This window comes from Grus americana, chromosome 4 (genome assembly GCF_028858705.1).
Source record: "Grus americana isolate bGruAme1 chromosome 4, bGruAme1.mat, whole genome shotgun sequence".
NCBI lineage: Eukaryota > Metazoa > Chordata > Aves > Gruiformes > Gruidae > Grus > Grus americana.
The window spans coordinates 18,572,752-18,596,767 of record NC_072855.1 but is presented as its reverse complement, the minus strand read 5'-3'; the positions used below and the strand labels follow the sequence as shown (position 1 = coordinate 18,596,767).

Sequence of the window (24,016 nt, the reverse complement as noted above, 5' to 3'; positions counted from 1 at the left end):
GTGCAGTGTGCGTGGAAGGGACTGGAAAACAGAAAGGTGGGTGGGTAGGTTCCCCCCAAGCATTTGTTTGTTTGGGTTTTTTTATTTCAATACCAGAATCGGTAAATATAAGTTTAATTGGCAATGAATTAAATTGATTGAAATTCCCCAAATCAGACATACGTGGCAGCCCCCTCTTCATGTTTCCAAGCCTAATGACTCCAGAACTGCTGTTTACATAGAGCACAAGGTTGTACCAGCTCGCCTCCTCCTGAGGCCCCTTTGACATGAATTTTCTTAGGAATCAAGTGAAATCGGGCTACCTTGACTCCTCCTCAGCATGACTCCAAGATTTAGTAAAAACCTAAGCAAGAAACACCTATTCTAAAATCTCTCATATTTCTGCAAAACGTGAGCTTTGAAGTCTGCTGTTTTCTTATCTGTCCATCAATAAATGACTATTTTTCCCCACGCTCTTGTCTAAAAATAGCTGTTTCCAACAATTTTAGCAGTTTTAAATGCAAAGTTAGAAATTATAGGCCTGATTTATTAAAAATACCTCATGTCTATGGACAGCTGAAGCCCAAAAGACAATTTAATCTTGGCCCTGCTCTGCTGATCTGAAGGACTGGCTCTCTGAAGAAGTCCCAGAAGCTGTGGATTGTATAAACTTCTTTTTTTTGAGTGGAAAGAGCTAAACTGCCTTCATGGAAAGAATGAAATGAGTTCAAGCTATAGTGCTTTTACTCCTCCCTTCACTGTTGAAATGACATTAAAATTACTTAGAGGAGAATCATTTCCCACATTTCAATATCTAGCAGAATAATTTTTTCCTCTAGCAAAATTCCCAGTAATGGTTGAGCTGAATTGAATCAGACTCCATTGCGTAAAATGTGTAATTCCCGTGCAAAATTCTGTTACTTCAAAGCAGATGATTATTCCCATTTCCATTTCTGCAGTTGGATGTTTATCCATTCTCAACCACTTCATCGTTTTATACGACTCATAATTTCTGTAGTCAAGTGACCACAACAAAGAATTTCAGCTACATTATATCCATATATAATTAATAATTAATGAATTCATTTTTTGTAAAATAGGGACAAAAACTATGATATGCTTGAATAATCCATAGCTAATCCTCAAAAATCACCATTTTTAGGACAGATAGAATATTACTTTAAAAAATACCTGGCAGAAAGAAAGAAGAAAACCACCCAAAGAGTTACACTTACAGTGTTTTGAGACTTTCTAGTCCTTTGAACATTTTGTGTCGAACACTCTCCAAGCGGTTGCTAGTGAGCAACAGCTCATTCACACCAGAGGCTCCATCAAATGCTCCTTCTTCAATATCGGTAATCTTGTTATTGCTCAGGTTTCTATTGCACATTAACAGAAACAAACATGTTTTCTTTTTTTAAATACCCTAAATTAACTGTTAAATGCTGCAGACTGCATAGATTTCAAGATACTGAGTTATTGTGTAAAAGCAACAAATATATTGTTCAACTTCAAACCAATAAAAGCAAAATTCAATGCCCTGCTAACTAAAGAAGTAAAGATTTTTAAAGCAATCTTCGGAAGATGTTCCTAAATACATATATTTCTGTATATATATTACATATATATATGTATATATAATATATATTTCTACTAGCAGCCCATGCTGTTGCCACACAAGAACGTCTTTTCATTATTTTGAATCCTGTCAATGACTTGTGTATTTTTTTCATGTCTCCAGTCCTTGTAGCATTATTAGACAATAACAAAATGATACTGTATGAGTACCAGCACAACTAACCACTCTGATTTCTTTATTTCATCTTGGTAGACACAAATGTAAGAAAACAGTATAAACAACAACATATGTAAATGAAATGTGTGAATGTAAACAGTAAATGAAATGTTAATCATTTATGACATTAGTTAAAAAGGAGGGTTTATAAGCAAGACAGTTCATTTATCTGCATTTCGCATGCAAAGCAGATCAAAATGTGGGAAAATGACCTAAAATACTGCCAAAATATTTAGTGCTTTTAGTTTTTAGTTGAAATATGGAAATTACATCCCAAATGGGTAGGATCTGTACTATATATACAAAGGCATACATACTGAACAACACGTATTTTCTTAAAGATTTTTCATGGTATTCTTGCCTCCTTTTGTTTCGTTTGTTTCATATAACTATTTCTACACATGACACAAGTACATAACGCTAAACAGTGTTATAAGACACTAGTGATTTTTAAAAAACTCTTAGAAATGCTCCGAGACAACACAAAATGACACGAAGCTAAAAACTTTTTGTTTGATGGAATTAATGGCGTTGGGAAGAAAACCAATCATTATTTGATGCAACTTGTAGAACAGCATTTTAATTGTTCAAATCAAGAAAGATACTATATGTCAGAAGAGAAATTCATACGCTTGCCAGAATGAACTGGTGCCATTATCCAAGACATAGAAAACAAGGAGTTGCGACTTAATCTTGATCACTGACTCATCTCTAGCCTAGCTGTAATTTAACATACACTTTGCCTGTGATGAAGGATACAATCATCGTTTTCATTTAATTTCACAGTGGAGCTTTTCAGTCTCCTGTAAGGTGCTGCACAAGACTGGAAGCAAAAAACTCATTATTTCTCATCTCAGCTGGCTTATCCGTGTCAACCTCTTAGTTTCTGAAAATCTTACTTGTTCCTAGTGTAACATGGATACTACTTCACCCACTTCACAGGGATATTTTAAGGATTAATGTTGCATAGCTAATCAATGATGCAGTGCATACATGTGCTTTATTACTGATGAACCATCAAATCAATTAAACGTTTAGGCCCAAATTTTTCAATGTCATCTGTGCAGAAAGACCTTTGCACCGATTTCAACCTCCAGAAGAAATATGAGCTCCACAAAAATACAGAATTCTCTCGTATTGGTGTCTCTAACATCACTACCTCACTACTTTCCAGTCATGCTTAACCAGTCACTGTATTATTCTCTAAATTGAAGAATGTTGTAACAACTGATAACTATATTAGACAGATACGGAGCAGTATTATTAAAAATGTTAACTTTTCATTAACATTTTCTCAGTTTTGTTCCTTCTCAACAATCCAGATTTCAAAGGTTTTGGGAGTTCCAGCAGACAGATACACTGAGACTGATTAATATTCTTTTCTTTTTTTTCGTCTTGAACACCTCCTCAGCGAAAAAGCAGCAAACTAGCTTTAGATGACATGAAACATTTACTAAGCTACCTTTAGAGTCTAAAAATATGTAATTACTGCCAGCATATGCCCTTTTCCCCCTTTTTCTTAACTGGGTATGTACTGTATAGCACCAGAACACTGCTGTGCCAGCATTCCTTTTTTAAGTATCTCAGCCCAATCTGAAGTGGCAAGGTGTATTCCAATGGATAGGTTAAAAGCAAAGGTTTTTCTGTTTTGGTTTGTTTGGGTTTGTTTTTTGTTTTTAATCTTTGGTCTACTAACTAAAAAAAAAAAAATAATCAGTAATAAGTATTTAACTAATTGTGATCATGAGAGCTGCCAGCAAGGATGTGGAAAAAGCTAAGTTTAAGTAATACTATTGCTCCCCTTGAGACTTTGGTCACTAGTAATGTAGACTGCAAATGGTAGTAACTTGGTGACTACATTCAAAAAGTAGTGCATCATTTTCATTAATCTGATCTATTTTTACTTGCATTTTTCTTCACTTACTATTAAAGTTTGGATTTAATCCTGAAAAGATTTAGCACGGAGTCACTAAGTCTAACTAAATTATCTACCCTCAAATATGTCTTTTACATAAGCGAAAGAAAAGCTTTTCAGAGATGTATTTTTAATAACATCTGTAACCGGTAAGATTATAAACTCCTCTTAGAACATGAACTGTGAACATGGATTTACATGGATGAGCTATCAAACCATTTTTTTCTCAGTCATTTAATTTTAATATTTCCCTCATCTAATGACAGTTTAATGAAGCACAGAATCAAAGGCATATCTTGAATGTGCTGAAAGAGGCAAAATTGCCTGGTTAGGGAGTAGTACAGGAAGTGGCAAAAGACTACTGGAACCTTTTTTGAGCAGCTTATACTGTGAGTTCCCTGTTGTGGCTGCTTAACAGACCAGCTGGCTGGACACTGCAGTGAAGATGCTGGAGCTACAAACCATGAGAAGTTGTTATTGGTAGTGACCAGCCCCATAGAGAAGAGCTGCCAACTCTGATCTACCTCAATGATTAATTTAAACCCATTCTTGATTTTTGATTAGAATTTACTGAATCTTTTTTTGACAAGAACTAAGAAAGGTGGAGAAACACAGCAAGGATCTATCTGAATAGACAAGGTCACTGAAGTTGCACTTACATTTTACGCAGCTGAGGAAGTTTCTTAAAGATTCCAGTAGCTTCCAGGACTGAAAATTCATTGTTATTTAGTCGCCTACAAGAAATGAAGTTAATTTCAGAAAAAAAACACTCAGGCATTGGTACAAAATGTTCCACACTAAGTAAGCTTTTCAGACTGGTTTAACTGAATATTCAACTGGTAGCTGAAGAACAATTCCATATATACTGACATTTCTAATTATGGTAATTCCTGTGAATGAACATTCTCATTAGTTAAACTTAGGCATACATAAATCATACAGAATCAAAACCAGATTACAAAATATCATACAACTAAAACTGCTGAGAAATATAAGAAGATGTTTTTAATTTTTCTTTCAAGGGAAGAAAAACAAAAAAGTAACTAAGGAAGGATTCCATGGCAACTTATAAATAAAAATCTTTAAGAAGTACATATAAACCATTGAAGATTAGTTTACTGTTCTTTAAAGGATATCAGGTGGGGTCTGCCAGACATCTGGAGGTGCTCACAGAACACTGTTTATAAGAATGAAATAATTACTTTATGCTCAATGCTTCTTTTGAATAGGGACTGAAACACACTGCATAGGTCTTCCCAAGAATTTAAAAACACTCTTCTGATCATGGTTTATCTTCAGACCACTACTCCTAACACACATATATTGTGTAAGGAAGCATTAAATGCTGCTTTGTAACACTACAAGAAGGTATACAATGAGCAACAAATACTAGTTGGATACTGATCTTTCCTGTTCAGGTATCAAGGCCATTTCAGCACAGTATGCCTTTAGCAGCTGCTAGGTTAGGGGATCATCTATATTTCAAAAATACCTGCACTGACCCAGTATTCTCTACTTCCTCTCTTGAAAAGAAAACGGAAATTAGGAGTCTTAGATTCTTTGTATGTTTTAATGGAGTCATCTTATTAAGGGAGGGAGTCTGTCCAGCTTTTATTTAAAGATCTTAAATAGGAAGGAAAAGAGATGACTGACAAGATCACCATGAAATGAAATTCAGCATAATTCTAAACCCAGAATGCTTTTCAGAATTGCCTTATTGCAAGACAAGATTAAAAAAACCCTAGAAAATAAAAGCAAGCTGCTCGTTCATCCTTCCTTCCTGCTCATTCTCAATGATAGCCAGAAGGGAAATTAAGGTTGTAAATCTGAAGGTATGGCTGTACAATATGGATATCACAATAGCTTCAGCACAGAACCAAACTGAGAGAAGACAGGAAGAGGCTTTTGGATATACATAGAACATTTGTATACCACACTGAAGTAGAAGAAACATGAATTTCAAAAGATGTTACCACCTCTGAAAATCAGTTGGATGACTTAATGTGATTTTTAGTGGGACCATGTCAAATGAATTTTTGCACAGTGCTAATTAACAAAGTTACATCATCACTGTAAACAGCCTTTGTTCCCCTGTCCGTCAATAACAGAAGCAGCAAGTGTTCTATAATGTTGACATTTTCAGATACTTTTCAAGTGCTATATCATCTAGAATAACTTGTTTGTGAAAACATCTACTGATTCTAGTAATTCTTCCTTGCTGTGGTCTACTGCAAATATTTCTAACCCTTCAACAAATTCAAACAATTTATTCCTCTCCTATTGGCAACAATCTTTTACATATTAAAAATAATTTACTTTGTCTGTCCTTCAAGTTTCCTTCACACAAATGCATTCTATCTTTTCAGTTTTTCCTTGTCTTCTTTTCTAGATGATTCTTGTATTCCTAGAATTTTTTTACAAGTGATCCATATCCATCTTGAAAAGTGAAGTCCTTGACTTTGTATTCCAGCTGGTATTTTACTATTTTTAGTTACCATAAAACAATTATTTCATAAAACTTACATACTACACTCCTGCACATATATCCCAAAATGAAATCCGTAGCAGTGCCCAATGGCACTCCTTCATCTTTAATATATATGATAACACCACCATAGCCTTTTCTCTTGAACTACTTGTTGGTCCTTCCTCAATTTTGTATTCGTGGCACTAATTAGGCCTACCTAATGTCATATGTAGAATCTGAATTTTTATTTTATTTAAACTAGTCTTAGTCTACTATAAATATTACAGAACAATTTTAAGAATTTTCCATGTGTTACGAAGATTTTCAGTGTTTGAGAAGTTTCTCCATACTTCTCTATTATGGGAAAAAAGCATGGGTTGAATCACTGTATTGTGTTTGGTTAAAACTGTAGCACAAATTGTATCTTCTCTCTAACTGTTTGTATATGGTGATATCACAATTCATGCATCATCACTGAGGATAAATCCACAAATAACAGGACATCAAGATTTACAAATTATGGGATGTGGTCAGAGAATTGACCACATGGATCACATGGCGTTACGATGGCTGGAGATTGCTGGCTTTAGATCTGGAGTTCTTGAATAATTGTGCAAGAAGTTTTCATTCTAGCATCATGGACCACACACAGAGGAACCAAAATTATTGCAGATGATTGGAAAATTAACAGATGTGGTGATATCTTCCTTCTGGATCTTAATATCATTATTTTCTGAGCCCAGTGCTCTTTACTGGTAAAAACAATAATGATAGTTGTTACCTGTACATCACTGGATCATGAAAAGGATCTTAGAAACACTTGTATCTATTTTATTCGAAGAAAGGTACTGAAATGTCATTCTCAAAACAAAAAAAGTAAACAAAGAAGTATTTGATGATAATGATGTCTAAATATTCTGTTTCTCTGTTTTATGTGATGCTTCTTGCTGGTTTATTAACACAATGGGTAAGATATTTGCATGTTTTGGTACAATAGCTGAACCTTTCTGGAAGGCTTTGTACTGCAGTGATATTCATGCTTTTGAAAACTATCTTGTTAGGATGTGGTATTTTATCAGATATTGTACAATCGTTACAAAAATTGAACAAATAAGACTGAAATTGGTTTTTTTTTAGTGTTTCTCCTGGGGACTCTAGTTTGAGTGATTTATCAAATGCTTCCTGAATTTTCCTATATATTAGAATGCTACCTGAAAAATATTTTATTTCTGAGATGAATTTACAGGCTCATACTTTATCTCAAATACTTCAATGACAGATCAGACAGATCTTTCACTGGTTTTCTGGAAGACTGTGAGCAAGTGACAAAACAGAAACAGAACAGCACTTAGCTTATTTATAATTTTTTTAACCTTTTACAATTAGGTATGTATCTTGAACTGTATTATTATTTTCAGATTTTTTTTAAAAACTACTCTGAAGAAATAGTTTTTTTGATGTTATATCATTATTGTTGTAATCTACACACTTGATATGCTAGCCAGGTCCTATGGCCAAATAAAGCAGGGAGGAGAAACTGATTAGAAAAAACACCTTCAAACTCCTTGTCAGAAAAGTTTCTTCTTGTTCACTGCCATTTGTTGAGCTGAAATACCAAAGCTGCCAGCTGTTGCAAGTACAGAAAGAAATTCTTTTCAAGAGGACATTTTAAAAGTAGATTTAAAAGAAGCATTACATACTTTCTTGAACTCAAGATTAGTGCAGTATTTTTCAGTAGATCGATTAGCCCTAGAATGATAGAGACAACAGTAGTTCACTATCTTTAATTCATTAAATTGCACATGGCATACCATATATTAGGATAGTGCCAATGAAGCTGCATTATATTCTTCTATGAGACTATCAAAACACTTATTTTGTTCCCTATATCCCTCTGAGATAGTGCCATGCCTCTGGGGATTCATGATACAAGCTCTCTTGGAGGTTACAGGATTCCTGTTGTTTTCAAAACCTTCTGAGCTAAGGGATGAAAAGAAGCCACATTCTTTTCCTGCCCTCCCTTCTTCTCCCATGTCCTTGGAGTATCACAGCTCTACAGACAAACTATGTGAGAAACATAAATATTTGCCAGAGAAATTTAAAGAAATCTAGACATTTCCTCACTTTTGATCTTCATTTCCAAGCTGAGTCTCAGCTTCAAACAACACCCTGTAGACAATAACCTAGCCTTCCTCGTCACTGTTAGAGAAGCATCAATGTCATTTGACTCTAACAAGTATCTTTATCTCAAATTCTGGGAGGAAAAGAAAAGAAAGGCTAACTAGCTGCTCCTCTCGTATATGTCAGTAAATGTCGCTAACTGGAAATCACAGAGTGGCCCTAGAACTAGACTGGGAAGTCCCAAGAGGAGCAACAAAGGCAGTGCATAAAAGACCAGGAATAACAGGAGGAAACAAGAGGAAGAGCTGTAACTCTTGCATCAGTGAGGCAAATACTAGAAGAGTGTATTTAACTACAGCACCTGGATTTTTAGAGGAAGTGAAAAAAATGCAGAAATAATTTCTCGATCCCCTCTATCCTCCTTTTTATTACATCAAAAGACTTGAAGAACAATCTGTACAGCTTATCAAGAAGAAGGTTGAACAGTGAGTTTGTTACAGTTTAAGACCATCTTACTTGGATGAAGTGCTGGATAGAAAAGGGCTCTTTAACGGCAAAAAATGTAAAAGAAGCAGTGATGGAAACCGAAGAGAGGCAGATTCCATCCGGAAGTAAAAGTTCCCATTTTAAAAGATTTTAACAGAAGTGAAGGGAGATGATTAACCTCAGGGAAATGGTGGATTTTTAATCCACTGATATCTTCAAACAAGACTGGATGTTTTCTGAAAGAAGTATTGTAACCAAACATGAATTATGTTTTAGTCAAACACAATTTTTTTGTTGACTAAAATTTGAGAGTTTAGGATACACAGCAGATGAGGCTTGATGATTTAATTGTTTCTTCTGAATTTAATATGTATGAATCATAATTATAGAAAGAAAACACTTGACAGTTTATCTTCCACATGTAAATAAATGAATATGAAAATCAACAATTAAAATACTAAATTAAGATTATTATTTCTTCAGAGCAGAGAGAATTAAACATGAATCCTGCTAAGAATCAAGACAATGCATGCTTGTCACTTCAACAACTTCATTTCTCATCTATTGGTTCAGTAACTATGATTTTTACAACCATTACTTTATGATCTCCTCTTACACTTTAACCTGCTATCCATTCCATCAGTTTTTATTCTTCAAGTAATTTTATGTCAAAATATTATAGCATAACATTATATACATTTGATGAGTTATTTTCTGTCTTCTTGTGGACCTTCCTCCACACTAAAATCTTCTTTATTTTTCCCTCCTTTTTGGTTCTTCACCCTCTATATTGCATACCTAGCAAATCCTATATTATAAAATAAATAATTAAAAAAAAGTAGTATATATTTTTCCACTGAAATCTATCTCCCTTTCCCCAAGCCTGTGTATCAATTTTTCCTTCTCTGGCACTACTTTATGCACAGTAAAGAACAGCGTGAACATGGCCAAAAGCAGAGCTTTGCTTTTCCCACATATGCCACTTCTTCGATTGACTTTGCCATCATTCCGGGTACAACTAGAATTACCATTCAGATTTGTAATTAGAACATCACTAAGTTCAACTCCTCCCAGCTCAGAGACAGACAAAAATCTCCACCTCTATTTACACAATATTGCAGTTTCAAATTCCTTTTCCTGTCCAGATAGGCCAAATCCTTAACCTGGTCTCTTTATTTCATACCTTCAGTGCTGTACTGCTGCTTTGACGCCAGCTGCAGACCGCTTATCTTTTAAGAGATGTGCCATACTGTTGCTCGTCTCACCCTTGTGGGTCAAAACTTGATCACAGACCTCCTGTCTCCACATCTCTGTCCCTGCTTTACTACATCAAATCAAAGTCCCTCTGTTTTTCCCCCTCAACATTCTGCCTTGTTCTTTACACTAAATCTCCTAGGAAAACCAGCTATTTCCTCCTGTCCTTGCTCTGCCAATGATGGCCACTTTCATCTCCTGCCTTTCTGCTGATCCTTCAAGCGTCTCTGCATTCCCTTGCATACTACGCTTTGAGCATGGGAAAACCTTGTAAAACTGTCTTAATTTTATCTTTCAATCCCTCCTTGAAGATCACTTCAGTTGTAATGCCTACAAATCATTCCCATATGGCACTTATTAAGCAAGTAATAATCTGTGACTTCTTTTCTGCTCATCTCTGTTCATTATATTATTATCTCATCTTCTTAACCCAACTCTGTCTTGTTTGCCTGCTTTATCTTCCTCTGGTCTCCTGCCTGACACACATAATGTGTGCTTTGCGTAAGAAGAATCAGCTCTGTTTTATTAAACACCTAGATAGCACTTTTTAAGACAGACCTCTAGTTACCGGATGTCCTACTTGCTCTTGTAGTTAAAATAAAAAGCAAAATAAACCCCACTACCTTTCAAAAAAATCCAAGTGGGTAGCTCATGTACTGGAGAACTAGAAACATAGAATAGTTACCTTATTTATCTATCATAACTTTTTAAGGCTACATGGTACTGAAATGATTCATAAATAATTTTTATTAGTATCTAGTCCTTTGAGGAGCACCACAGAGATTACATTTAATTTTTCTTGTTCGAAAAAAGTAAAGGTTTTATATTTGAAAATTTTAGTTAGCTTTTCCATAAGCAAATAATGTTTTACTATTGGCTCAACTTACAACTCTGCTGTGTACTGGGGGATGTGATCAGGAATTTTGCTGAGTTTCTGATTGGAGCAGTCCACTGTGGTCCCTTCACAGCGACATTTCTCAGGGCAAGCCAAATCTGCAAAGCAGTCTCCACTCAATTTGGATCTGTAATCTTCAGTGCCTGTGGAAGAGTCAAGTCAAAATACAGATACTGAGTCAATAAAGTATAAGATTTGCTTCTTGTGAGAAGGTTGAAAAGATGTCTGCAATGCAGATAACGGGTGGGCAACTTGGGAAATGTATGATAAACTTTGTGATACTGAACAGACACAAGGGCTTCAAGAGAGGGTTAAATATAGGGTCTTAAGATATGCTGGAAAAAGAAACTGTGACCAACTTCACATAACAGGATAACATTAACTTGAGCTTTTCACAGCTGTACTTTCTGCTGATTATGTTGTCAGCCAATCTAGTCTTGTTTATAGCTAATCAATCACACAAATGCCACTGATTCTTTTAGAATTTATTTTCTTTCTCTGTATCAAGAATAAATAGATCCTGAATGCCACCTTTTCTCTTTCTCTTGTTACAAATTTGTATTATTGACCGGACTTCATTAACCTCTGTGATTTTTTTATAGTCTCGATACTCCACATCATCTCAAACACATAAGATTGAAAGCCCTATTTTCAGCTTTAATTTAAAAAAATGTGTGATCCTGACTTAAGCCTCAGCAGCTTGCCATGCTGTAGAAAGCTGCGTGACGTTCCATGGTGCTTGACAGAACCATGTTTTACTCATACCTCACAACCACATGGTTAGATCAAGCACAACAGAAAATCTCGCTACATTATCAAAACTGCATCCATTAGGCCAAGGATAAGAGCAAGGGAAAAGAGGAAGGAGTAGGTATAAGTTACAGAAGCATTTGAAGTTTAATACTTGCTTACATGACATGGCATTCTTATTACTGAATGTCCAGTGCCACAGTAACAGTATTACTGTCACGGATTAAATAAAAAGTACAAATAAAAAAAAAAAAAAAAAAAAGAACCACATTGAAAGTTTCCTCCACCATTTCCCAGAGTCAGTCAAAGAAAACGTCCTAAACATATCAGGAGAAAACATCCAGTAAGGAACTGAGGGTGGGTGACAAAGGAAACAAAGAGAAGCTGAAAGGACCTGTGGGTTCTTCTGGACAAAGGTGAAAAGACTGAGACTAGTAGAAGGTGCATCAGGGCTGGGAGGTACACTGTGATTTAGCTCAGACACTGAACTTTACTTACAGCCAAAATGGTGAACTCCTGCAAAAGTAAAGATAGCCAAGAAGGAAAGAAAGACAGAGTAATCCCAATTAAGACAAAAACATGAACTAAGCTCTCATATTCTCTACTCAACTTCAGTTTGATTAGAAGATGTTGCTAAGGGGTACCGTCTTCAGCAGAGAGAAAGAATAATTCATTTTAAGTGGCATTAAAAAAAATGAAGAAAAGATTGGGGTTAATTACGGATTTCCTATAGGATGATAATGCCTCCCATACATTACTCTTCACTCTCTCGAATGTATTCTTTAAAAGCTGCTCCCTTGAACATACATACATGCTATGCCACTTAAAACCTTAATAAACCAAAGAAACAGAGGAGAAACAGATTCCCTGGGGGAGGGGAAAAAACCACTCCAATAGTCATCGCATATTATGTTATCTAGCGTTTGTAAATGTCTAAGTAACACGTATGATATAACTACATGGAATATTTCTATGTGCTAGCAGAAAAAAAGTAGTAATTTAATACTTATATAACCTTTAGTCTTCCAAATTACTGTAATGAAATTCTACTCAGACCTCCTAGTGTCTGCAGATCAAGATCTCCCAATGACATATTTAAAACAAACATAAAAAATATTTAAATTTTTAAAGAAATGCTAACATTTTTTCAGTATTTACTGAAGTGTAAAAAAGTGGCTTTACCACTTTTTAATACCCCAAATGCAATCTCCTCCTGTGTCCAGGGTAAATCACTGTTACCAGTTAAAAGCAGACAACTAAAATATTTAGGGGCAAGGTCTTCAACAACTAAAAGAATTTTATGCAGCGTCTCCCTGATAACCTAACAGAAAACACAGAAGCAAGTCTGTAGCACTTTTTGATTAATTTAATTATTTTTCTTCTTCTTTTTTTTCAAGAATAGCATTTTTTAAAGGGTACGTATACAAACCTAAACTGCATGTGTGGCCATATTATAAACAGGCTGTGAAGACATTTGCTGGCAAGAAAACACTTCTAACTCAGAGACAAAAGTTGTGCTGGCAAGGTTGAGTAGAAGTCACTCTGTGGCAGGAATACAGCTGTTCTACTCGTTAAGGAACTGAGTGGTACTACAGGTTTGAGAAATTGAATCCCCCTCTGTTTTATGCTGCTTTAAAACACATTTTCGCGGCTGCCAATGCTGACAAATTGCTGCCTTATTTTGTATTTCATTTTGTTTTTTCTTCATATTCAAACCAACGCATTAGTATGAGGGCATGAAGAACTTCACGACTGCTGCAAATTTAAGTGATACATCACACAGCATTCGGAGAAGAGTATTAAACACACCAGCTTAAAAGACAAAGACTAAGACCAATCAATAAATCAGTACTTCAAACACTGCAGAATGACAATATACCTGTAGTACTTGAAAGAACAAGTGCACTGGTGTCATAATCAATTACTATAGATATTTTTCTAGATATTAAACTATGGTAGAAAACCCTGCTTGCAAATCACATACTGTAATTCATCAATAGATTCATTATGCCCTTGTTTATTTTGCCAATCAATCATTTATAATCTGTTAGGAACATAATGCAAGTGCATCATTGTTTTATTTTCTATTAAGAAATCAGTGCACACACCTGACAAGCAAGGTAAAATAAAGAAAGAAACATATTTCAAAGAGCTAGGGCCAACATCAGTAAATCTTTTGTGAAATATCATAGACTTATTGTAGCTTAAAGCAGTGTGTAAATTGCTGTTTCACCCCAACTCTAAAGTCATATTTTCTTTAATGGAAAGCATTTCTGAGTCATTGTATGCATGTGACCACAGAATGCCTTTAATGAAGAATATCAGCTTTCTTTTCCAAGCATTCCTCTGTGATTTCGCAAACACAAGGAGGGTGAGCAAGCAGTAGCTGCAGCCGGTGGAGAGCATGAAAGCAAGGCAAGAAAATGTTCATTTGTAAAACATTTATTTTTTAAAGTTGTACTAGCTCTTTGATGGTAGTATGGTTTCCTGTGTTTAAAAGCAGCTCAGGAGCTACATTTTAAAAACAGTAGTGGCAGAAAGGCAAAGTACAAGGTAAGTAAAGGTGTCAATTGAAATATGAACTAGCAGGTGCAACCTTCTAAATAATTTAAGTAGAGGTAAAATTTTGGTAGGTAGTGTGCAAATTTGTGAGACAAAAAAAAGTAAATGGAGCTGCATGCTAAGCTCTTATATTCAGAAAACAGAACTACTAGTAATCTACAAAGGAAAACTGTTTCTAGCTACAGGTATTGACTAATGTTAATACACATGCATCAGTCTCCTAAAAGCTATAACAAACTTTGCTTTTTGGGGGGAAAGGGAGAGAGTATCTGCAGTTAGTCAATCTTACTGCAGAGCCAAACCTACCTGGAATGAAATACTGTTCTTTAGCTAAATAAAGAGAAAAAAAATAGAAGATGCACCTGAATGTCAGCAAGCAAAGAATGAGTTTTATTAGATTAAGTATGGACTACAGTTAACTACAGATAATTAAGTGAAAAAATGTGTATTCGCAACGAGAGCTGATAAACAACAAAGTGTGAATAGTCATAAACGTATCCGGAACACGGATAACAAACAGTTCTCATCTGGTATTTGCACTTGAGACTGAATAAATTGTAGAATGTGAAATGCACCTGGAACAGCTGGATACCATATGACAAAAGTTAGGATTTAGAGAAATGTAAGTAGGAAATGGAATAAGATTAGAAAAAGAAAACAGTAAATTTCAGTATGAGGTAAGCTCCCTGTATAAAATGAATATGTCATGTTTCCATATTTAGCTAGAAATTTTTAGATCTTTCACATACTCCAGAGCCTTGTGGAAATTTTACACAATGATTTATGTTGGTGATACTTGTAGTGAATAACTTTAGCACTTCATGCTGAAGCATTATATATTGCATTTCTTTTGTTAGATTTAATGCTACTCAGAAATAGTGCCAAATGTGTTAACTATAGTAATGTTCCATGATCCCATAGTCTACGACTTCCATGATTTCCCCCCTTCAGTCAAAGAACTAAAAAAGATTCTGCAATGTTTAATAATTCCATAGAGAGCCAGCTGCCTTCATTAGAACTTCTATAACCACTGTTTTTGCCAGTAAAAGAAAAATAGCAGCTGACTAAGAAAGTTACCTGAGCAGCGGAATTTCTTGCTTTTGATCTGGCCGATCCTTTTGTTTGCCAGACGGCGGGGACTGGTGCAACGGGCACCACTGGTCTCAATGGGGTTTGTATGAAGATAATCCGCCAGCCACTTCAGATGACAGTCACAGATAAATGGGTTCTGAGCCAAATGCCTTTCATGAAGAAAAAAACGGTAATTTCACACATTGTTTCCCTTTGGTCTCAGCAGTTCCCGATATTTTTAGTACACTGTAGAATATGAAGTCATACTAAAGCCAACCATAAACAAGAGCATACATACAAGGTCTGAATCGCACGTAGGGGTGAGAAGGTGCCTTTGGCAATGGTCTGAAGCTTGTTGTCATACAAAGAAAGAAGATTCAAGTTGTGCAGATCTTGAAAAGCATCAACTCGCAGGCAATTGATCTTGTTGGCATTCAATAATCTGTTTAATGGAAGACAATTATAAAATTGAAAGAATTTGCTCAGTGTTGCTGCAGCTTCAGCGTTTTTCACCGATAATTCTTTGTGCGCATTTGTAACCAGAACAAGAAATACAGTAACAAACAGTAATTGACAGTGACATAAGGGATTTCAGTGAACTGAAATACCTTACTTAAGTGCTCTGAAATTATTTCTAAATATTTGCACCTTGGAATTGAAATGTGTGGGTTTGTTCAGCTAAAATCACATTTCTGGTATGTGGTGGTAGAACGTGTGTGTGTGGTATTTGTCTGTGCAAAGAAACAAGCTTAAAAAATCAAGTATCGGCAAGGAAAACTAGTTCCTTTTGCCAAACAAATAAACAAACAAAAAAGGAACGGAACACTGTGTTCATTAGCTGGAAGAGATGTGCAGTGGCACTTTTAATTATATGTTACTAATCAGCATGCTGCCGCATTAACAGAGTTGTAGTAAAAACTGGTGGCATGGAATATATCCAAATCTGTCTTGGATCCTTTTTCCTCTCCATCTTCAAAGGGAACCTTTTCTTCCCTGTACCTCCCGGACTTCTAAAGTTAAAACAAACAAGCCAATCTAAACCAACTCCTCCATGCTTTTGAAGAGGAAAAAAAATAATGTCATTCAACTAGATGCATTTTTAAAACCAAGTATTTTTTATTTTTTTCCCCACATCCAGCCAGAAATGGAATGGAATAGTGGATTTGGAAACCAATGCTCTGATAAACAGTTTCACCACACAACTAGAAATTTACTTAGACTGAAATGTATTGTCTATGCAAAGTATATCAAGCCATGGATATTTTTTTAATACAGAATAAACAGAAGTTCAGAGACGTCTCTTCTTTTTTTTTTATTTACAAATTCTGAAATATGTTTTTGTAATTAAAATCTCCTTACAGAAAAGCAGGAATGCATATCCCCCCTACTATACTAGTTTGTGACTAACAAAAATCAAAATGTAAACCTCTAGGTGGTGCTAGAACTTGCATTTTCTTTGTATTTACTTACTGTTTCGCCATCTTCAATAAGCTGTTAATTCACATTTTTCCAATAGCTACACTATGAAGTCTGGACGTTAAATACTTGTAATCATTATTTAAGAAGAAACTTAAAATCAACAAGTCAGTTATTCTGGGACAATTTCTTCCAAAAACACCACCGTTGTATTATGGCCCATTCCACAAATTTCTTTTATGTAGTACAACTAGTGCCCAGCCTCTTCTGCTACATATTGACAATATATGATAAACATATCACCATGACATTCTTCTTTATTGCAAGGATTAAATCTAAATAGAAATGGTTTGTAAGATTACACATGGAAATTTCCAAAGTCTTAAACGAAATAGCAGCTGGAGTTCACAGACTCAAAGAATTGTAGAGGAGAGTATCAGAAAACGTTAAAAGTCTTCCATGAAACTGTACTACAACTCTGTTCTTCCATGGGTACAACTAGAAATACAATTACACAGCATTTCCACTACATATTTTCTCTGTATAAAACATACAAATATTCCTTCTGTGGGTCCCCCACAACTTTATACATATTTGCCATTTACAGGGCGAGACAGCGTCATATCTTACGTGTTTTTTCCTTATAAATTCAACACAAGGGAATAGTTTCATTTTAATCATTTTAGGCTGCGACATTAACTGAGATAGGATCAAATTTGTGGATGAATGGCAAGCTGGCCTACAACAGTCTTGACTCCTTTGGCTTTAACATAATTTGTTTTTATTATACTCTGATATTACATACAGGATTTCCTGCCAGTTCTTCCCCAGGCATATATCTCTCATCAAGTTTACCCTTCTGAGTTATCCCAAAATAGAATAAATATTAAAAAAAATACTCACAGCAATTGCAGAGAAAAGAGTCCTTCAAACAGGCCCTTTGGAAGTTCTGTGATTTTATTGCCATAGAGGACACTGTACCAGGAAATAATAAAGCAAACAAAGCTGCCATTATGAAAGGCATATACTACGGCATTTTGACTTTAAGAAATTTCCATTTTCCTGAAGGGAATTTAACGGCAACAACTTTATCCTTGTGGTCCTGTGAGGTAGCAGGATCACACATTTTCCCCAAAGGTGTGTTGCCCAAAGAGCTCTCTTTAGAATCAGCACCTCACTGTTTACAGCCTTACCAAGGGACCTTGGTAAGTGCATTTGCTGTTTGTAGGAACAACTAACTGGGGAATAAAGGAAATGTTTGATTTTGTTCAACTCTTTGCCATGAACATATTTATTAAAAAAAAGACATTTTCAGTGTCCAGCTGTGTTACAATATCCAATTAACATTCTCACATTCTGAAATTATTTTTACCATTTATGAAAATTCTACAGAGTGCCAAAAATCCAAAATAATTTCACTATAAGAATATGAGGAATTTGCTTCTGTTTTTACCTGTCAAACAGATACCTACAGAGAATTGAGTGAACGTAAGCCCTGGAAAGCATCTGGAGCTGCTTCAGAGATCTGGTTATTGCTCAGGTCACTGAAATAAATGAAATTTGATTCAATTAATCTATTTTCAAAATAGCCAACCTTAAAATAATATGTAATTAAAATTAGGCATGGAAGGGAGAGACAAATTAAAATATTTATGTGAAATACTGCCTAAGAATTTTAATAAAAAACCCACTAAAATTGCCAGTACACTGAAACAAAATGCATGGTTTAAAATAGACCTTTCAAATGCTTGAGAAAAAAAAAAAGACAAAAAGATTTACTTTTCTTAATTGCTTAAGTACGTTTTATAAAGAATTCTCTGCTATAGCCACAGCACTATACAGCCTCAAAGGTATTCTGAAATAACAGTGGTTTATCCCCATTAATTTATTTTTTTAATAGAATGTTAACTTTAGTAACATACTGCTTCTATGTAGAACCATATTAAATAATTTCAATACTTGGTAAAAAACAATTATTACTGATGTGACAAAGATGCTATATGGTCTTAATAATCAGGCTGCTATATCAGTTAATCTTCCGGCAGTCAAACTTTCTTAAATGCTCACAAATTGACTGCAGTTCCTCTGTATGACCTTGACTTGTTTTTTATTTTTATATATCCATATATATGTATGTGTGTGTGTGTATATATATATATATGAAAATAAAAAAAATAAATTGAAATTATTGGGTACGTACATTCTTCGAAGCTTTTTATATGGTGAGAAAGCTCCGGGAGGTATGACCTTGATTGAATTTTGTTCTAACCGTCTGCAAAAGAACAGCAACAACATAAAAATACAAACCCCAAGCCCAACAGCAATCTAAAGCCATAACAAACTAGAAGGGATAGACTTTAACAAAGAAGGCTATTTTTGCTTTCTTTTTCAGTATAATTTTTATTGTGAGAAACAAGGTCATTTCACTTCAGTTTTCATTAAAAAAAATCAGGTTTTGTCTGTAAAACTAAACCTTTTAACCTATAGAGTGTAACGTTGTAAATTAAGACCCAATCTTGGTTTTGTTTCTAAAGAAAACGTATTTTCAGAGCACACAGGATTTTTGTAAAATTTAAGCAAGAATTGTCATTAAAAAATTCAAATTTGTGTTGGTGTTGACTCCCAATGTATTATTCACATACAGCAATTTTTATAGTAAGTTTTATTTAGAAATGGCCGAAGACTTCTGCAAGTTAATTATTCAAGTATGCAAACCATGAGAATGGGAGGAGGAATATTTCTATAGAACAAATAACATATGTTGCTACCTGCAGTAAGGCGCACACATGATTTCTTTAGATACAGTACGTAACACATTTTCTTTAAGATATAACACTAGGATTACACAGCCGTACTTCCAACTTCTTCTAACTAAGACTGTAGTTTATGTTACTGGCCGTGTTTGCTTTGTATGTATAGTGACTGTGACTGAAACTTGCCATACTGCAAAGTGTGAATTTGCTGATGGAAACAGTTTTCCAAGAATTTTTGAACTTCCAGAGCTTTGCATTTGAGAAATCTATGCTGATATCTATGGCCCACTTGCCAACAAGTCAAAACAGATTCAGCAATAAGCACATTTAAAATAGAAGCTACTTCTTCACACATCACAGTATTTCATGGTTATGGCATTGCAAAAATTTCTATTATGTAGACATAAGGAATGAAACTATTTAGACTAAAAGGAACAGCAGGAAAAGGCAGTATTATTCAAACGTATACACCATACTGATCTAACAAGCTTTCTATTTCCCTCTTTCATGCATAGGTATCAACTCTTACTGTGATCTAAGTACAGAAAGACAATGCCAGAAAACTATTTCGATTCTGTAGATTTTACTGCACTATTTTAAATCACTCGGACATTGACTCAGAATCTAAGGTCAAAAAGCCTTTTTAAATCTAGATACAGGAATATTAGCCTATTTTTTTCCTTTTACCCTTGTCCTATTAACTCTCTTCTGTTTCACTTTTGCTCTGATAGACAGACATATGAGTTGCTGAGTGTGCGGTGTAACTAATAAACTCATATATTGACTCTGAGTAAGCCTTTCCAAGAAACAATTCTTACAACAGTTACTTCTTTTTGTAAAGTTTCTCCAGAGATTACAGTACAGATGAACTAAAGAAAGATTTTTTTTTACTGCTTCCATGAAGTTTTGTTCAGATGGAGATATTTAGACATTTGATACTCAAAATCTCTTAAGTCTGACCATGCTTTACCTTAACATAATTTGTTCTTGAATGGCTTATAAAGACACCAAGAAAAAAAAAGCCTCAAAAAAATCTTCCTGACACATAGAAAATCTCACTTCATTGGAGCTGTTTTAGACAGGGTTCATATTTAAAAAAAGTCCTTAACTAGGAAAATGTTGCCACCTTGCTACAGTTTTCAGGTATAGTTTAAACACTGCAGGGAATCCCATGGCACAAGACTGCTAACTTTTTCCATAAACACGATACACTTTTACATACTTCCTTCGCCTCCGCTGAGCCTTTTGGACCCATGAAACACATTTTGCATCAGACCGGGAGTACTGACCAGGTGATAATGGATCAAGGTCACTCTTCTCCAGTGCACTTGAGTAGATGCAGAAGGCAAACATCTAAGTAAAAACTTGCTTAAGTTAAAGGTCAACACCAAGTTAGACCAAACCCAAGTATTTTCTGTTTTTACACTACATTTTCAGTTTAGTTTCCCCAGAAAATAAAGATTCCTTATCATCCCCAGAAAATAAAGATGCTTATCACCTAGATAGTTTTCTACTCAGGTGGCAAGGTCAAAGAGAGGTAACACTTTCAGATAATAAATTTCTAAAAATTTCCTTATTTTAGCAACGGGAAGGAGTTGAGAAACCAAATTAACCCAGCCATGAAGGGAATGGCAGCCATCCATCCATTCCTGTTACACACTCTATTTGGCAGCAACCAACTGCCTAACCACCAGGGATAGCGTGACCACACGTTTATCAGGTGTGTAGCTTTGAAAACCAGCCAAAAAATCTCTTGCATAGGGAAACACGCAGGGCATATGCAGAGGACTGGAAAGGGGAGGGAGCAGTAAAAGGGACAGGGAAGGATTAGGCCATGTTACAGCAGAGGACTTGAGACACTGGGGACAATTCTTACGTGTATCTGGGAAAGACAGACATTGCCGTGGCAATGCTCCCACGAGGCTGTCACAAGCCTCATTTATAAATGCTGCTTACTAGCCCATGAGGTAACCTAGTGCTGGAGGGCTCCAGCTTACATTCACCTGTCTTTAAACATATAAAGCTCTTACTTAACTAAGCACAGTATGGCGTACTACTTGAGAAAGACAAGGTCTGGTGTTAAATTAAGACACAAAGTATTTTCCAGTTTACTCTTTTAGTTTAAAAATATGTTAGTTCTACAAACTGGAGTAACTTGCAGGATAAATGTATGCCATTTTTTATGAGAAGATGGAATAGCAGATTTAATTTACTGCTGTCTAATTTGTCCACAAATTAGATGGGTCCAAAACCTGAAGAAGTCCTACTACAGTATACTTCTGAAAGCTAATTTTCTAGCAGTTCTAATAGAGTGAACTACCGATTCACTGGTGGACATGTAAAATGAACTCCATGTCGACTTTACCTAACACTTCCTTTTACTGAGAAATTTACAGTCTAATAGACAGACTGTGCAGTACTGGGATAAATTTACAAGCTCTTCTGGATAAAGGATTTGTTATAGTAGGATCATCTAAGTATGTCTTTCCTTAACTCACGCCAACATGTATGTGCTTAAACCCATCACATTTTAGAAAATGAGATCAGTATAAGAAAGGAAAAATAAGATTATATAAATATAGAAGAAAAATTCTTTATACTCCACTTTGTCTGTAAAGAAAGTAGATCAAATTCACATTTTCAAGCTCTGTTATCCTCTAATCTTCTGCTTTATCTTCCTAGAATCAGCTGAATTTTAGAGAGTGCAAATTTGCATCCACTATTCCAGAGAAAATCTAATTAGATATATTCCAGGGTCACAAAGCACAGATAGACTAATATCTAAAGGAAATTTGCATTCTACTGATAAACGCCATAGTAATTAAAAACTGTCCTTTATATTAATTCCTCATATTAAATGAAACAGTTTTAATTCTGGAATAGGATGGGTTGTAGTTATCTATTACCTAAAAAAGCAGCTATTAAGTGCTCGCCAAATGACATGGGCAGAAGTACCATTATATTAGAGAAGAACAAAAAGCTAATATCCGTATTTTTCCATGCAACTTGTATTAAATCTTGTGCATAACATCTCCTTTCAAAGTCATCCCAGAAGTCATTCTTTTTTATGAAGGATCGTCTATGTATCATAAACAGTGCCTTGGTGGTTTCTTTTTCAAAAGCCACAATTTTAGTAGCATATTTAATAAGAGAATGGAGGAAGACAGTTAAGTACATGCTTCATCAAAGCTTGCACTGCCTCATGTATAAGGAGTACTCTGCCCATCCCCACACAAACGCTAATTAATGCTCTTAATACTAAGTCTCCTGCTCCTTTTAGTGTTTCACTTCTTTGAAGTCCTGCATCAATGCATAAGTGTTTTACTGTCTTTTAACACTGCCAAATTGGTTGAAACCTTTTTTTGAACACTATTCCCTAATCTCTCCTATCTAGGAAATGTACTGTGAACATTTCTGTTTCTAAATCTTTGCCCCCCTTCCCCGTGCTTATCACTGCAGACATCATAATGTACAACCACCTACTATTCTAAGAAACAAAGGTGCTTCTGCGGTTGTGACTTCCAACCTAATCAAATCAAATCAAAGCAGGTCCCCAGCCAGTAGCCAGATTCTTCCCACCTGGTCCCCAGAGTGCCCCGTGACATGTAAATCACTTGACACTTTCCAGGAGGATGCTGTTCTCTGCTATAAGCCTGCAAGCACACCATTACTGATTACTACTTCCGCACTTACAGAGACAGACAACACGCTTATTTATACTGACACTTTTAAACTAGCTTATTTTCCCACTCTAAAAAGTAATTTCTATGAAAGACTTCTGCACCAGGAAAGTGGGCAGACTGGGAATGAAGAACACCCTGTTCTCTACAGAATCATTTTTATTTTAAATCATGCAGATGGGGTGCAATATACTAAGCCTGCTCAGTATAGAAAGGTAAAAAATACTGCACAGAGATGTGCTGCACCTAAAGGCACGTTAAGGGGTCAGAGGTATATCTTAAAAATGTATTTCGTAACAATAAAATAAAATAAAAGTTCTTCCTTAGGAAAACACAAATCTCTGTGTATGGAGCAGCAAATTAGCCATATATTTTATAATTAAACTATCAGCTTAAGTAAATTCACTCAATACGATAGTGGTTTTAGCCATTAATTAATCTATACTTTTAATTCCAGCATCTACTCATTTACAAAAAGTCTGCAAGAAGCCTGTCAAGAAACCCCAAAAGTATTTTTACTACAGAGAAGAAAGTGTAAGCTGTGCAATGAGTCTGATGTGTCGCACAGATGCTGATTATACATGGTAATAAAATTGACAGCTCTTCTCTGCATTTTCCCCATCTGCTTTTAAAGTAAATGGCAAAAACAGCTGTCAGAAAACAGAAAATAGATTTCAGTGATGGGATTCAGTGCAGCTCCTGAATCTGAAGAACTGCAGTACACAGCCAACACATCTCTCATCATATGCAACATCTGCCAGATTATTGGTGGGTTTTTTGTTGTTTGTTTTTAAAATAAGGAGACAGTAATGGTCTCCCTTTGCTACAGGAATCCTTCAGGCTATTAAACAAAGTACCTTTTTTTCTTTCTC

General features: G+C 35.3%; 1 protein-coding gene across 2 annotated transcripts in view; it reads right to left on the bottom strand.

The window, feature by feature from the left end:
* SLIT2 (slit guidance ligand 2) overlaps nucleotides 1–24,016 on the bottom strand; it is a 268,226-nt gene that overhangs the window by 53,604 nt on the left and 190,606 nt on the right. For both annotated transcript variants that reach the window (XM_054825079.1, XM_054825078.1), the window contains exons 10-17: nucleotides 18,912–18,983; nucleotides 18,184–18,255; nucleotides 17,615–17,686; nucleotides 15,594–15,737; nucleotides 15,302–15,465; nucleotides 10,905–11,055; nucleotides 4,349–4,423; nucleotides 1,215–1,358 (exon numbers count right to left, since the gene is read on the bottom strand). In XM_054825079.1, coding sequence (XP_054681054.1) covers nucleotides 1,215–1,358; nucleotides 4,349–4,423; nucleotides 10,905–11,055; nucleotides 15,302–15,465; nucleotides 15,594–15,737; nucleotides 17,615–17,686; nucleotides 18,184–18,255; nucleotides 18,912–18,983 — 894 coding nt within the window. The remainder of the gene's footprint in view (nucleotides 1–1,214; nucleotides 1,359–4,348; nucleotides 4,424–10,904; nucleotides 11,056–15,301; nucleotides 15,466–15,593; nucleotides 15,738–17,614; nucleotides 17,687–18,183; nucleotides 18,256–18,911; nucleotides 18,984–24,016) is intronic.